Below are 14176 nucleotides of genomic sequence, written 5' to 3' on the forward strand. Positions count from 1 at the left end.
CCAGCAATGACGAACAGACAGCAGCAGGATCCCCAAATCCGGCCCAGCAAGGGAAAGGGGAGCGCTGCATCTGCATCAGGGCTCCCCGGCAAGCTCTGCCCATGGCTTGGTGGCTTGGGGCAGCAAGGGCAGCGGTGCTGGAGAGTAGGGACTAGGGAGGTAGGATTTGCCGGAGGTGCAGCGCTGCTCGGGAATCTGGCCGGCGGCGCAGGCGAGCGAGGGGAAAGAGCAGGGCAGGCGCGCGATGCAAAAGGGAAGGGACGTGCTATGAACTTGGAAGGAGAAGCGCCAAGTTGCGTCTCCCCGCGCCTCACCAGGTTTTTGCAAGCGAGTGACAGGATCGACCAATTTAGTTAAGCCGATTTCGGTTTCCTTGGACCCTTATTTGACCGGCATAAACTCTCCAATTCGATGTATAACTCACCCAAACAATCTATACAAATTGTAGTCTAACTAACCTTCTACAAGTTTCAAAAAAGGTGATAGGTCCAAAAGTCTATGGTTTGAAAGATTTAAAGCCCCAAAGTTTGGGAAAAGCATGTTATCTGAATTTTTGGAGAACCCGAAATAAGCGTTTTGGCCAAGTTTGAGCTTCGATTTGAGGGCCAATATGTGAAGTAAAATGTTCAAACTTGTCGTGCATGTCTATTCCACTTATAGTTCTACAACATTCAAGGAGGAAGTTTATGATGTTCTTATACAATTTTGGAAGAGAAACTGGTGTTTTGGTGTCCACTTTGGATAGTTTTCATGACTTGCAGCGATTTTCAGTATAAGGGTAAAAACAACAGGTTCACCAAATTCTGACTATGTTTTTGAATGATTAGACTATGCTTTCACAGATCCACAGCCTACCTAGATAAAAGTTCATAGTTTTTCCTGCAACTTTCAAGTTGGTGAAAAGTTAAATGTTTAGTGAAAATTAATTTTAAAAGTCAGTCAGATATGGTTTCAATGACTGACCCTGAAGGTTTTGATGATTTACCTGTTTCTGATGTTGTTCTGATCACCCTTTGCTGCTGTGGCAATATTGTTGATGACCAAGATTTTGCTCATGATGATTGCCTTGTGTTGATTTATGTAATTTTCGCTACAATTTTACTAGAGCTGTAATTTTCTTATACGAAGACAATGAGAAAAGCTAATATAATTTTTTTCTCAATAATCCTTATTGGATTCTGAGTTGTATCTTGTAGGTGGACCCATTAGTTGTTGTTTGCCCTGTTAACAAATCTAACAGATTTGATATGTTTAAAAAGTTACAGATTTGAAAATCTGTCAATAGTATGTTTATACTCCCAAATGAGGAGGGAGGTGAGATGAATGTTATAAGGATTCATATTCGGTTGGAATTTAATCTAATGCTACGAAATTCCTACAAGTAATATGCTAGAGATATGTACAGTTCCAATGTCTTGAACTTGAGCGAAGAACTTTTGAATGAACAGAAAATATTGAAAGTATTATGTACAAAGCAGACTTTTAGGAAGAAACAAAACATGTACTTTTCTGCAATTCGTTCTTTCCCGATAAAATGACAGGAAAAATAGTTTGCTTTTCTCACTAGCTTTTTCCTCAAACTGAGAAGGATAACCTCGAGTGACAGTGTGGGCCCCACCAGTCCGAACAATTCAGCACCCCTGCCACTGATTTTTTTATTTTAACCTTTTTAATTTAAAATTTTAAAACAGCTTAGGTAAACTAAAATTCCAAGAAGTAGCTCTTTTGGTCGAGCCACGCCGTTTAGCACGACTAAAACATGAGCCGCGCCAAAGCATGTGGCGCGACCGGCGCTCCACGCTGGCGCGGCGCGCGCGGGGTGGCCAAGCTGGCCGCTGAGTTGGCCAGCTGAGTCGCACCACATACTTTGGTGCGACTCAGTAGCATGGCGCGACTCAGCCCATTACACAGCGGGCCCACCAGATCCTCCTTCCTTCCTCCTCACTTCCTCCCTTCCCCTCCCAACCCTAACTCGAACTCTCTCCCTCCCATGGTGCCGCCCCTACTCCTCCCCTCTAGATCCACTCCATCCCTCACCCGATTCGAATGGGAAACGAAGGGAAATTGCTCTGGGAAGGTAACTCCTCCACTCTAACCAATTAGTTTTTCTCGATTCCGTCGTTTTAGTTGGATTTGAGGTGGTTAGGTTTTGTGTATGATTTGAGTTGCATATGTGGATTGAGTATGAATCGGCTATAATTAGGTGTGTTGTATCGTGCAAGTGGTCGATGGTAACCCCTTCCTATCGTGTAGTTTCTCTTGCAAGGTAGAATTTCAATGTGTTAATCGTGTAGTTTCTCTTGCAAGGTAGGATTTCAACGTGTTAATTGTTGGTAAATTATTTTTTGAAAATTCTTCAATAATGCTTTTCAAGATATAGTTTTTTTTATATATTTGGTAATGTAGAAGCCGTAAGGAAATAGGTGAAGGTCCATGTAATTAATTTAATTTGGTGGTTGTGTGTAGATGGATCATTTAATTCGTTTTTTCTCAGGTAGCATGGCTGATGATAATAGAGAGTTTGCAAGAATGAGGCAACAAGGAGCAAGATTTGATAATCCTCCAACATTTGATGATATAATAGGCCGAGTTAATTCTTTGTTCAAAGTTGGAAATGAGGAAGAGGATTTAAGGATTCGTGGAAGGTTTGATGCCAGTGACAAAAGATCTCACTATATGTTGATACCTCTTGCATGTGATGATGATTGGTTATTTTACAAAGAGTTGGTGAAAGGTTCTCAAGTTGCATATGCTTAGTTAATTGTTGATGTTTGTCCTCGGTGTATGCCTCCACATAGCGATGAGCCTATCAAACACTTAACTCAAGAAGATGTGTTACCGACTAATGAAGTTGATGAGGAAGAGGATGATGAAGAGGGTGGTGATGATGATTGTTCTCATGGTTCAGATGGTAATGGTGATGAAGGTGACTTTGATACATGTAGAGCAAACAATGATTTTAATGCTGCCGACTTGGAGGATGATGAGGATGAGGATGATATATCCGTGGACTAAGAACAAAGTGGTGGTGAAGATGATATTGGAAATGGTGGTGAAGAACAAGTCTCATTTGTTTATGAAGCAAGACCATCAGTTAATGAAAGGGTGACAGAACCAACTCCCGTAGTGCAATCAATTCCAACTCCAATAATGCAATTAACACACGTGATGCAATCCATTCCAACTCCAATAATCCAACCAACACCTGTGGTGCGAAGTAGCCGTATACTTGAACTAAGTCCGGTGTGTCAAGAAACTCCATTATTTAATGAGAGGGTGGATGAGGCATTAAGAGGATTGGTACATACTCTTTCTGAAATTTGGTTGCCGCAATTCACTCTGACTGAGATGAGGCAGTTGGAAGCTGTACATGTACATGTCCCTAAAGTTTCCATATTCCATTCGGTTTCGAGGAAGATTTATTGTGATTCAGGGTTACACCTTACTGAAGTTGAATCCGATAGTGGTGAGTTGTTTATATAGAAGGGAACGAGATTCGATAGCCTGGAAGAGTTAAAGTTTTTCTTAAGGGATTACTCAGTGCAACACCATAGGCCATATGATGTGGTTCATTCATCGGTCAAATATGAGATACACGGTTCGTCCGTCCACACGAAGCCTAAAAAGCATGGATACGTCATCAAGTGTGATTGTCATCTCACCGGAGGGAAGGTGGAATGTGTGTGTCTCCGGCCTCCACCGATCGACTAGCACTGTCAGGGCAACATTATCCATCTTCGGCAGCTCCGCCTTCACCAATGTTGCAAGCGGGAGGAAACCCACTTGTCGAAGGTACGGGGCGTACCTATCATCCCACTCTAGAGGAGTGTGAGTGCGGGGTCGTAAAGGGTTCAAAACCCGCAAACAAAAAATTATTGTCATCACATCATTAATATCAATCCTCCGCGACAAGATTAACTACAACTTCATAAACTTGGAGCTCACATACCTCCAGGCTCTTCAAGCTTCCTCCCACGATGGTGCTCATCGTAGAAGAGTGGATACCGCGGATAGTGCGCCATCATTCTAAATCAAATATCAAAATAAATTTTAAAAACAAAATTCGACCATATAGCACAATTCATAACTTCTACATTTCCATTAACATCAACCAACCTATAATCACTTACCTATAATCACTTTAATATGCAGTAACCAATTCATACCTTCAAAATCTAAGCATTAATTTTATAGAAAACATACGTAGTAAGCAACAATCATTTCTAATCAATTCTAATATGCTACATCTTTATCGACAAATAAACTCTTCCATTACTAACTTCTAAATTTCCATAAACATCAATCAACCATTTTTGAATTATGAATACATGCTACGTTTCATTAATTCATGCTCTCCAATGTAACTTCAACATCTACACCATCAAAATCCGTCTAAATCCGAACATGTAATACAAACTACACGATAGACAGGCGTTACAATCGATCAATGGAGCGATAAAATGCACTTAACAATGCCTGATTCGTACTCAAACCACCATTCCAACCCAAAACCTAACCTAACCCTAGCCACTTCAAATCTAACAAATAACCAAATCTAAAAAAACTACTTGGTTAGAGTGGAGGAGGTACCTTCAAGGAGCAATGTCCTCCCGATTTCCCCTCGAATCTGATGGGGGATGGGGAGGATTTAGTGGGGGAGTGGGAGGGGCAACGCCATGGGAGGGAGAGAGGGAGCTCGGGTCGAGCGGAGGGGAAGGGAAGAAGTGGAGAGGGAGAAAGAAAGGGACCGACAAGTCCAGTTGTTATGTGCTGAGTCACGCCACGTCATCTGGCGCGACTCAATCGCGCCAGAGCATATGGCGCGACTTAGCCATGACAGCTCAGCTGCCAGTACGACCACCCCTCGTGGACTGCGCTAGCGTGGAGGGTCGGTCGCGCCACATGTTCTGGCACGATTGAATTATTAGTCGCGCTAGGTACTACAGCGCGACCAAAAAGTTACATTTTGGAATTTTAATTTAGCTAGTTTTTGAAATTTTAGATTAAAAAGGTTAAAATAAAAAAAATCCCTGCCACTGCCAGCACCTCCACTCTCCTCTGATCCTCTCCATGCACACCAGCTACCTCCACAGCTCGGTCACCGCACCGCACCACACAGGCCACAGCCCACAGCAAGCGCTACAGGCTGCCGGCGCCACCACCAACAAACCCTAATTTATTCCCTCCCCCACCGCATCTAGCAGACGAGCGCAGCGCAGCAGCGGCATTGCAGCAATCATCCGCTCCTCACTCACTACCTCCTCTTAAATTTAATACCAGACAATTTTTTTTAAAAAAAAAACTCAAGAGAGAGAGAGCTCACAAGCTCACACCCCCTCCTCCCCCTCATGCGCCGCAAGAAGCACTTGGACCGGGGTGGCGGCGGCGGCGGCGGCGGCACGGAGCTCTTCATCTGCTTCACCTCCCGTCCCTCCGCCGCCTCCGCCGCATCCGTGGCCGCCGGCGGCGCGCCGTCCTCCCTCCGCCCCTCCAACTCCTCCAAGCTCCTCAGCCCCGGCCGCGGCAGTGCCGGCGCCGGAGCAGAGGCAGTGCCGGCCCCGCCACTGCACCCGTCGCTCAGCCGCCGCCTACGCAACAGCGGGAGCCTCAAGGGCGGCCAGTCCCCCATGTTCCCGTCGGGGTCCACAGGCGGAGGCCGCCGCGGCCGGGGTGGGTTCGAGCCCGCCGAGCCGTCCTCTCCCAAGGTCACCTGCATCGGCCAGGTCCGCGTCAAGGGCGGCAAGCGCAAGGCCAAGCACGCCTCCGCCGCGGCGCTGCGCTCCCGCTCCAGGCGCGGCGGGGTCGGCGGCGGTGGGAGCGCGGAGGCCAGCTTCCGCCGCGCCGGCGACGACCGAGACGGGCCCCAGGGCAAGAACCAGGGCTGGGTGTACCAGATCCCGGTCAACATATGCGAGGCGCTTAAGACATTCGGCTCCTGCGGCGGCCGCTCGCTCTGCTCGCCTTCTCGGCCGGGTGGGGCCAGCGAGCGGGGCGCGCTCTCCGCCGACACACACGGTGGCAAGAAGCGGCGTCAACGCGCACCGGCTGGGGGCAGCTGGCTGTGCGGCGCGGCCGTGGCGAGGTGCCTCATGGCGATCCAGGAGGAGGAGGATGATGAGGTCGGCAAGGGAGCCGCTGTTGTGCCAGCCGAGGAGATGAGGACGTCGGAGGTGGGGCTCGTCATGGAAGGGTGGGATGTCGAGGAGGAGGAGAAGGCCGTGATGATTGGGGAGGTAGACGTGGAGAAGAAAGATGAGATCTTGGTGGTGGGGAAGGAGGAAGAAGGGAGAGTCAGCGTCTGCATCCCCCCGAGGAACGCGCTGCTGCTAATGCGCTGCCGTTCCGACCCAGTCCGCATGGCTGCTCTCGCCACCCGCTTCTGGGGGTCTCCAGCCGCAGCCACCGTGGAGCAGATGGACAATGAGGTGGCTGGTGGCGTCAACGATGATGAGGAAGAAGAAGAGGATGAGGAGGATGAGGCTGAGGCTGCTGAGCCCGAGGAATGCAGAGATGAAGCCCGTCGTTCAGCTGTTTCTGCCCAAGAAGTGGACTGCGGAGAGTGTGGTGGTGGTGAAGCAGGGGAGACAAATCAAGCACAGGCAGAAGCTGAAGAGAGCTCTAAATGTGGAGATCTTGTTGAAGAAGAGAAGGATGGTTCCCGCACAGTAGTGGTAGAGGAAGCGCAGATTGTTCGGAAAGATGCTGCTTTGGAGGTTTCATTGGGAGAAGACACAGTGGCAGAAAACCAAGGGCCTGGCGTGGTGGAGCTGGTGGTCAATAAGGAGGAAGACGCTCCGGCACAAGAAAAAGTTGAGGAAGAAGTGAAGGGGAGGAGGTCAATCAGCAACTACTCTCCCTCGGCAGCTCTGAAGGAGGACCGCAACAAATTGCGACGGTTGAGTAGCAGGAGGCGAGTCAGTACTAGCAGCAGGGCCTCATCGGCCAGCGATAGGGTTGGCAGGCGACACAGCTTCTCAGCTGAGACAGAGGCACGGCGGTCTAGCTTCTCAAGCTTGAAGGATTCAAGGAGGGCTAGTTTCTCCATTGATAGAGATGGCCGGAGGTGGAGCTTCTCGATTGAACAAGAGCATCTCGTTGCGGAGCCTAAGGTGCTGATGGCGTCGAGGAAGGGGAAGAAGAATTCATCTGAGCAAGAGTCGGAGAAAGATTGTGCTGTCGTTGTTGCTCCAAACAGTGCAGAGGAAGGACAAGAATCCTGTGATGATGTAAAGGAAGAAGAAACTACCAAGAATGGAGAGGAAGGAGAAACACGAGATGGGGAAACGAACCAGGAAGTTGAGAAAGTAGAAACCAGAGCTGAAGATGGCGAGGCAGGACAGGTGGTACAGAGGAGGAAGAAGAGCGGTGAATTGCCGGATTGCCTCCTTCTGATGATGTATGAACCAAAGCTCTCCATGGAGGTCTCCAAGGAGACATGGGTCTGCAGCACTGATTTCGTCCATTGGAAGTCTTACCAAGGCAAGAATAACCGCAATCGTCGCCCGCAAAAGGCCTCTGCTTGCAGCAATGATGCAACTACTGCTACGGGGGAGCCTGAAGATAAGGAGAATGCTGAAGGCAGCACTGTTGCGGACGACACACAAGAGAGCAAAGATCCATCAGCGGTGAACTTGTCTGCAGCACCTATGCCACCTCCAGTTGCTCAAAAGGCACCACTGAAACCAGCTACAACAGAACAGAAGATGAATCTAGAGCTACCGCTGGTCACCAATGCGGCAGCCTACGCCCCATTTGTTCTGAAACGGTGCAAGTCAGAGCCGATGCGATCATCGGCGCGTCTGGCTCCCGATGCTTGCTTCTGGAAGGACCGCCATCGGCCCCTGAACGCCACCGGAGTCGGGTTCTGATTCTGGCCAGGAGAGTTTGGATGTTTACCGCTTATGTATGTGTATGTCTAGATAGTGTTGTGGTTTGGATAGGATCAAAATATGGCTAAGTCTAGTGTCTTGCTATGGTTTGGATGCATCAAAATATGGCTAGGTTTTGCTATATCTTGGAGTGCTGTAGTATATTTTTGTATGACTGTTGTCAGTACCGAATCTTTAATGGAAGTGTGTTATGTGTTGAAGGTCCTTGTTTATTACTGTTCATGTAGTTTGTGGCACGATTTCATGATAATATTGTTTATTTTTCCATCCGTAGAAATTGTGATTTGCTCACATGTTTCATTCTTTACTTATATATAGTGGGTTCTTCTCTTATTGCTTCACTGTATGAAGTCTTAGGAGGCAAATTGAATTTCAGATAATTGAATATTCCAATTAATTAGCTACTCTTACTTCTCTGTGGCCTGGTTGTTATGTATTTGATGCTTTTTCTTCAGCTTGTTTGTTCCTCCCATTCATCTTTGAGCACGTCACAACTATGATATCATCGCAGTCAAAATAGTGAGCACCTTCCCCCTCAGTCATCCCTGCTTCTTCATTCCATTTCTTTCTGTTGTATGATGTACCTGATGTACCCAATGTCCACTGTAAAAAGCTTGAAGAAGGGACTCTGTATCGCTACTCCTTGTCGGACTTTTCAAACCACTCCATGGCTAGCAACTTTTGGACCAGTTGCCCAACTACCCATCCTGCATCGATAGGTATAGTTTGTAGTCTATCTTGTTGATTTTTCCTATGAAATTGTTGTGTGGTGTGATGTAGTGCCTATGCTTGTTTGATATGATATTGTAGTATATGCATTGAGCTAAGTGGTGGTCAAGTCCATTTTGTTTTTTGTGACCAAGTCCCATAATTCTGGAGTATATTGTTGTTTAGGTGTTTTGTTTGTTGTAGTTCCATTTCACTTACTACTTAGTCATTTTATCTGAGGCTTGTATTGAAGTTGCAGTCATTTTTTTAATCTCGAGCATGTTTTCCTGTATAATGTGACTTACTACTTAGTCATTTTATCTCAGGCTTGTATTGAAATTGCAGTCATTTTTTTTAATCTTGAGCATGTTTTCCTGTATAATGTGTCAGCCCTTGTTCTAAGCTTTGTCATCTTGCTGTTCCAGTTGCCAATGCCAAAGTTTGATTTTACTTATTTACAATGTAGCTATTTTTAACATTCCCTGTGATGCAATGCTATGTGGATATTTGCTTCCACATGTACTTACATAATAGTCTCCTTTTGTTTCAGGTATTTGGCATCTGATCTCAACAGCAAACATTAAGCTGTCAGCATATTTGCATTCATGAAGTGTCCTTATCATCGTCTTTTACTTAATGGTATTTGTAGTTTCTTTTGTTGATTGCCAGGGCATTATTTTAGTTATAGTTCAATTATATTGTAGTTACATTAATATTTGTTATTTAATCATAGTTAAACATGACTGGAAGCCAATTATCTTGGTTGTTATATTGTTCAGCTGAATTTCCATGTGGCTGTGCTGCTAGTTGCTTGTCCTGCTATTAGCAGCATTTTCATGGACTAGTGACTTGTGAGTTTGTTGTCAAGATGTATGCTATTAGGAGCAGTCCCTTTTCTTTGTTGCGTTTGCTTGGTACGTGTGCCTACTCTGTGCTGTGTCTCACGCGGTTCTTAATTTTCGGCAAATTAGCAGACCTGTCTCTTTATTTTTTGGTTTCCCACAATTCTTGCTGGAGTTAGCCTTTGATCTGCATGTTTGTTATAGCAGTTCCATTTTGTACTTAAGCACTTTATCTCAGCCTTGTACCAAATCATTTTTTTTATATTGGGCATTTTGGTATTAGGATAGACCCAGGTAGCTCTGAAAATTGCAGCACATAATTGTGCTTTATTTGTTGTGTCCTTTTTCTGATATTGTAACCTGGACAGGTTTGCAGATGCAGCAAGGCCACTACCACGCCTAAAAACTCCAATTTTCCAGATTTTTTTAGCAGAATGCTTGTTATGTTGTGCTTGTTATGTTTATCTTAACTGACATTGTTAGCCTTAAACCCCTGACATGTAGCTGTTCAGAGGTGTTAAGGGTTGATTTAATTTCTAATTGGCAGTTTGTTCAGTTTCCAGCTGTTTATCAGAAAAATGTTTCCAGCTGTTTGTCTGGAAAAATGTTTCCAGCTGAAATGAGATATATGGTAACCATTTCCTGTTTGCAATCTCTTAAGGATGTGAATGAACTGGAGAAAAATTCAAGAAGCAAGAAGAGTGAAAATGCTGCATTGCCCAAGCAAGGTAGAATCTAAATGCTTACTGCACCAGACTACAGTTGAATCTGCAAGCTGTATTTTTCCACATCTGGCACATTTCCTTGATCACGTATGGATCTTATGGAGTACCAAATATGTTTCAAGTCTCTGAATATGTGTCTAAGCAATGGACATCGAAAACGAGATTCAAGTTCTACATGAACTTGCTGAAAAATCCTCAGATTCTGTTCACTTTTTGAAAGAGGTATACATTTTAAACCCATTTAAATAAAACCGCTCATGTTATTCTCTGAGTGTGTTTGGTAAACTTGTGGAGTTCAGTTGTCCTTTTTTACTTTTCAAAAATTTCACTTTAGTGCTATTAACTGATTTCTACTTATGCTTTCATATCAGTTGGAACTGCATCGATGATTTGAGGAAAATGATATGCCCTCGTATGAGTTACAGGGTCTTGAAACCTTAGGTTCAATGTTGCACATAGTCATTCGGGACAATGCATCTATAGATTTTTCAAATGGTTCAATCCAGTGGTTTCGCATACAACCTGAAGGAAGCAAGAAAGAAATAATTTCAGGTTGAACTATTCTCATCCTACAAAATACTTTATAATCTAGATATCATAATGTTTTCACACTTGTTGCTGCTTAAACATTGAGGTGCTACAAAGGTAGTGTATGCTCCTGAACCACATGATGTTGGGTGGTACATCCAAGCTGAAATCACATTTGGTGGTCAAATCTTAATCGCAAAGATTGCTGGTCCAGTAGACCATGGTATGTTACTATGTTTCCTGATGGGATATGTAACTTATTTAGCTGCTTTTGTAATTGTGACTTTGCTAACATTACTTTTATTAAGCAGCTGCAGGATTGGCTGATTATGCAGAGGCTCTTATGAGGAATCCTGAAACCGAGTATAATGCACGATTGGGCATTCCTTATTGTTATTTGTCCTTTTTGTACCATGTTTTAATCTCTATTAAAGCGTGGTTGTCAAGAATGCAAAAAATGCTATTCCGTCATATATTTCCTTACCATTTTGTCCCTCATGGTAGGTCAGTGTTCTTCAAGTGAATGTAGTTGCCCAGCCTGCAGATTCTCTTCACGTTCTTTGCATTGGGAGACTGAGGATGAGACTCGCTAAAGGAGCGCCTGTCATCGCAAAGGAATTCTATTCCTCGTCGATGCAGGTATTCCGTAGAACCAATTTCAGCACTTGAAGCATATAGAGGAGATTGCTTCCAGATCACTCATCGTAGGTAGCTGGTGTTCCGAAGCACAGGCCATTGTACTATCTAATTTATGCTATCTTTTCGTCAGCTGTGCGGTGTTAGAGGCGGTGGAGATGCTGCCCCCCAAGCAATATTTTGGCAACCCAGAAAGGAGCTCAGCTTTGTGCTGGGCTTCGAAACCAGAGAATGCAACTCGGCACTAATGCTCGCCCGGAGATTCGCCATGGATCGCAATGTGAGTGGGCTGAGCTCAAGGGTGGCTGCTGCACCGTGTCGTGCTATTGTAAATTGGAGATTGTCGGATCCCTGACCAATTTGGGTGGCTGAACGTTCGCAGATCATCCTTGCTGGCCCAGGGGACAAAACTCCGTGGTAACGAGCAGTCCGCTCCGAAGCCTGACACCTTCCCGGAATTCAGTCTCGCGGCATAGGTACAGTTCCTGGCATTGGCAGCAACCATTCATTTCAGTTTAGCCACTAGTTGCATTGTACTTGCAGGTTCCAGCGCTGTGTATTTCTGTTCCCTGAACTCCTAGTACCCATAAATCTTGATGTTGCCTGTGTTTCTTCGCCTGATCACCCCCCAGGGGGAAGCTTTAACGTGCTGAGAGAAAGGCACTTTCGCTCCGAGATCTGTGCTGGCAAGACCTGACGTCTTGACGGTTGACATGAGTCCTCTACTGGAATCCTGTAATAAAACTAGTATCGCTGCTTGGCAATCCGCGCCTAATCTTCTGAACACGACGTGCATGCACTACTTCACGTGAGCACTCCCGGTCATAGACCTGATGAAACCAGCATTATTGAGCGAGCGAGGCGTCCGTCGCTTGGAACCAAAGCATTCGCATTATAAATCGCGTGACAACAACTCGAGCTCATGATAAATGGCCATGTGGAGCGAGCGACGCGCATTTAAAAATCTCACGCTGCCAAGATGCTGCTGCCCACGGCCGAGAAATTAACCACCCAAATCGCCCGCGCGCGCCCCTGTTGCCCTGTTCATACCTCGCGGAGCCATGACTTCCATCAATGCGTGGCCCGCTGCATGCGTGTCTCCTAGATCTCACATGCCGCGGCGGCTAACGTGCACCAAATTCCATCATGCACACTGCGCCAGTGCACGCTCTCGGCTCTGCCCCTCCTCAGTCCTCACTCTCCCCGCCGCGCCCCCAACCTGATCACTCACTCACTCACTCACTGACACAGTCACACTCATTTCATCTCGTCCCGTCCAAGATGCCCTTGCCCGTTCCCATTTGCTTTTCTGACACTGCTCGACGCCACAACCCGATTGTCCCGCGCAGCCGGTGGTCTGGGTCGCTGGACCGGCAGCTAGCTAGCGGCTATAAATAAGTGGGCGCGCACGGGAACCCACACGATGTCGGACGCTAGTCGCTAGTAGCTCGCTAGCCAACACGCCACCGACGCTCTCCGATGGCGTCCCCTGCTCGCCACCTCTTCCTCATCACCTTAGTGGCCGTGCTCGCCGTCGCGGCGGAGGCGTGGGGCGGTGGCCGCTTCTTCTTCAGCAAGACCACGCGCGCCGAAGCCGCCGTCGAGCCTGAGAAGGCTGCGGCGGCGGCGGCCAGCGGCACCGCGGCGGACCCGAATGCGGCGCCGGCGTTCTCCCGCCCGTCGACCGGCGGCAGCGGCCGCGGGTACGGGCTCTACGGCCGCCCCGAGGAGAACTACCCGCCGGGCTACTTCCGCCGCGGCGTGCACCGCAACGCCGAGAAGCTGACGACGACCGACGTGCCGGCCGCCGCCGGTGCCGGGAGAGAGGCGGTCCCCGTGGGCGGCGAGCGCGCCCAGGAGTACGCGGCAGACGGCAGCGGCAGGGGCCGGCCGCGGACCACCGTGCCGGCCACCACCACTTCCGACGCCGAGGAGGAGGCGGCCCCCGCGGGAGGCGCCGGAGGAGACCTCGAGGGCGTCCAGCCGTACCCGGAGGACGGCAGCGGCCGGGGCCGGCCGCCGTGGTACTACACGGCCTTCCGCGGCGGCAGGCAGCAGCGGGGCTACGGGATGAGCGACACGCGGCTGTACCAGAACGGCCGCTACTACTACGACGTGGACGCCGGCAGGTACGGCTACGGCCGCGAGTCGAACCCCGTGCGGATCCGGCCCGAGGAGGAGTACCCCGGCTCCGGGTACGGCCGGCCCGCCGGCGGCGACAGGCGCGGGAGGTACGGCAACAACGCGGCGGCGGGTTACCGGCGGTACGGCGGCAACGACGACGAGTTCGGCAACGGAGCCATGGATCAGAACTCGAACGGCAACGGCTTCCAGGAGGAGGAAGGCCGCCAGAACGGACGATACATTCCATGAAAGGAAAACTGAAGCGTTTGTAAATGATGAGTTGTCACGTGTGTTGCTGCTACTACTGGTAGTGATCGTATCGTGTGCTCCATCGCAGAGTAATCTCGCGTGGGCTAGCTGCGAGTACTCGAAGAGCTAGCTGCGCTGCTCCTTTCTGTCCACGACTACACGCAGTTCGTTCCTCGTTGGTGACGCAACCAATGAATGAATAAGTTGTGTGTGTACAATGAGACGTACGTGTACTGTGTATTGCAGATCAAAATGCTATCAGCCTTATTATTTCATCAGTCGGTGCACAGGTATCTAAGGGTTAGTTTCATCATCGAAGGCATACAGCATGATTGATGATATGTTGCAAATTGTTGTGCATGTATGACTTTTCCACGGTTAAAAACCCTATTATTTTCATCTTTTACACAAACGTACTGTAGAGGATGATTTTTCTTTCTGAGAATTTCGTACCTTTAGTCCTACTGCTACTTTT

General features: G+C 47.8%; 2 protein-coding genes across 2 annotated transcripts; both read left to right on the forward strand.

Annotated features, from left to right (window-relative positions):
• Positions 1-5095: 5095 nt before the first annotated feature.
• LOC140222739 (uncharacterized) lies at positions 5096-8089 on the forward strand. Its single transcript, XM_072293709.1, has one exon. It carries the CDS (start codon positions 5349-5351, stop codon positions 7866-7868), a length of 2520 nt encoding a protein of 839 aa, XP_072149810.1. The 5' UTR covers positions 5096-5348; the 3' UTR covers positions 7869-8089.
• Positions 8090-12683: 4594 nt separating this feature from the next.
• LOC117856640 (uncharacterized) lies at positions 12684-13976 on the forward strand. Its single transcript, XM_034738984.2, has one exon. It carries the CDS (start codon positions 12808-12810, stop codon positions 13699-13701), a length of 894 nt encoding a protein of 297 aa, XP_034594875.1. The 5' UTR covers positions 12684-12807; the 3' UTR covers positions 13702-13976.
• Positions 13977-14176: the final 200 nt, after the last annotated feature.

This window comes from Setaria viridis, chromosome 5 (assembly GCF_005286985.2).
Source record: "Setaria viridis chromosome 5, Setaria_viridis_v4.0, whole genome shotgun sequence".
NCBI classification, from domain to species: domain Eukaryota; kingdom Viridiplantae; phylum Streptophyta; class Magnoliopsida; order Poales; family Poaceae; genus Setaria; species Setaria viridis.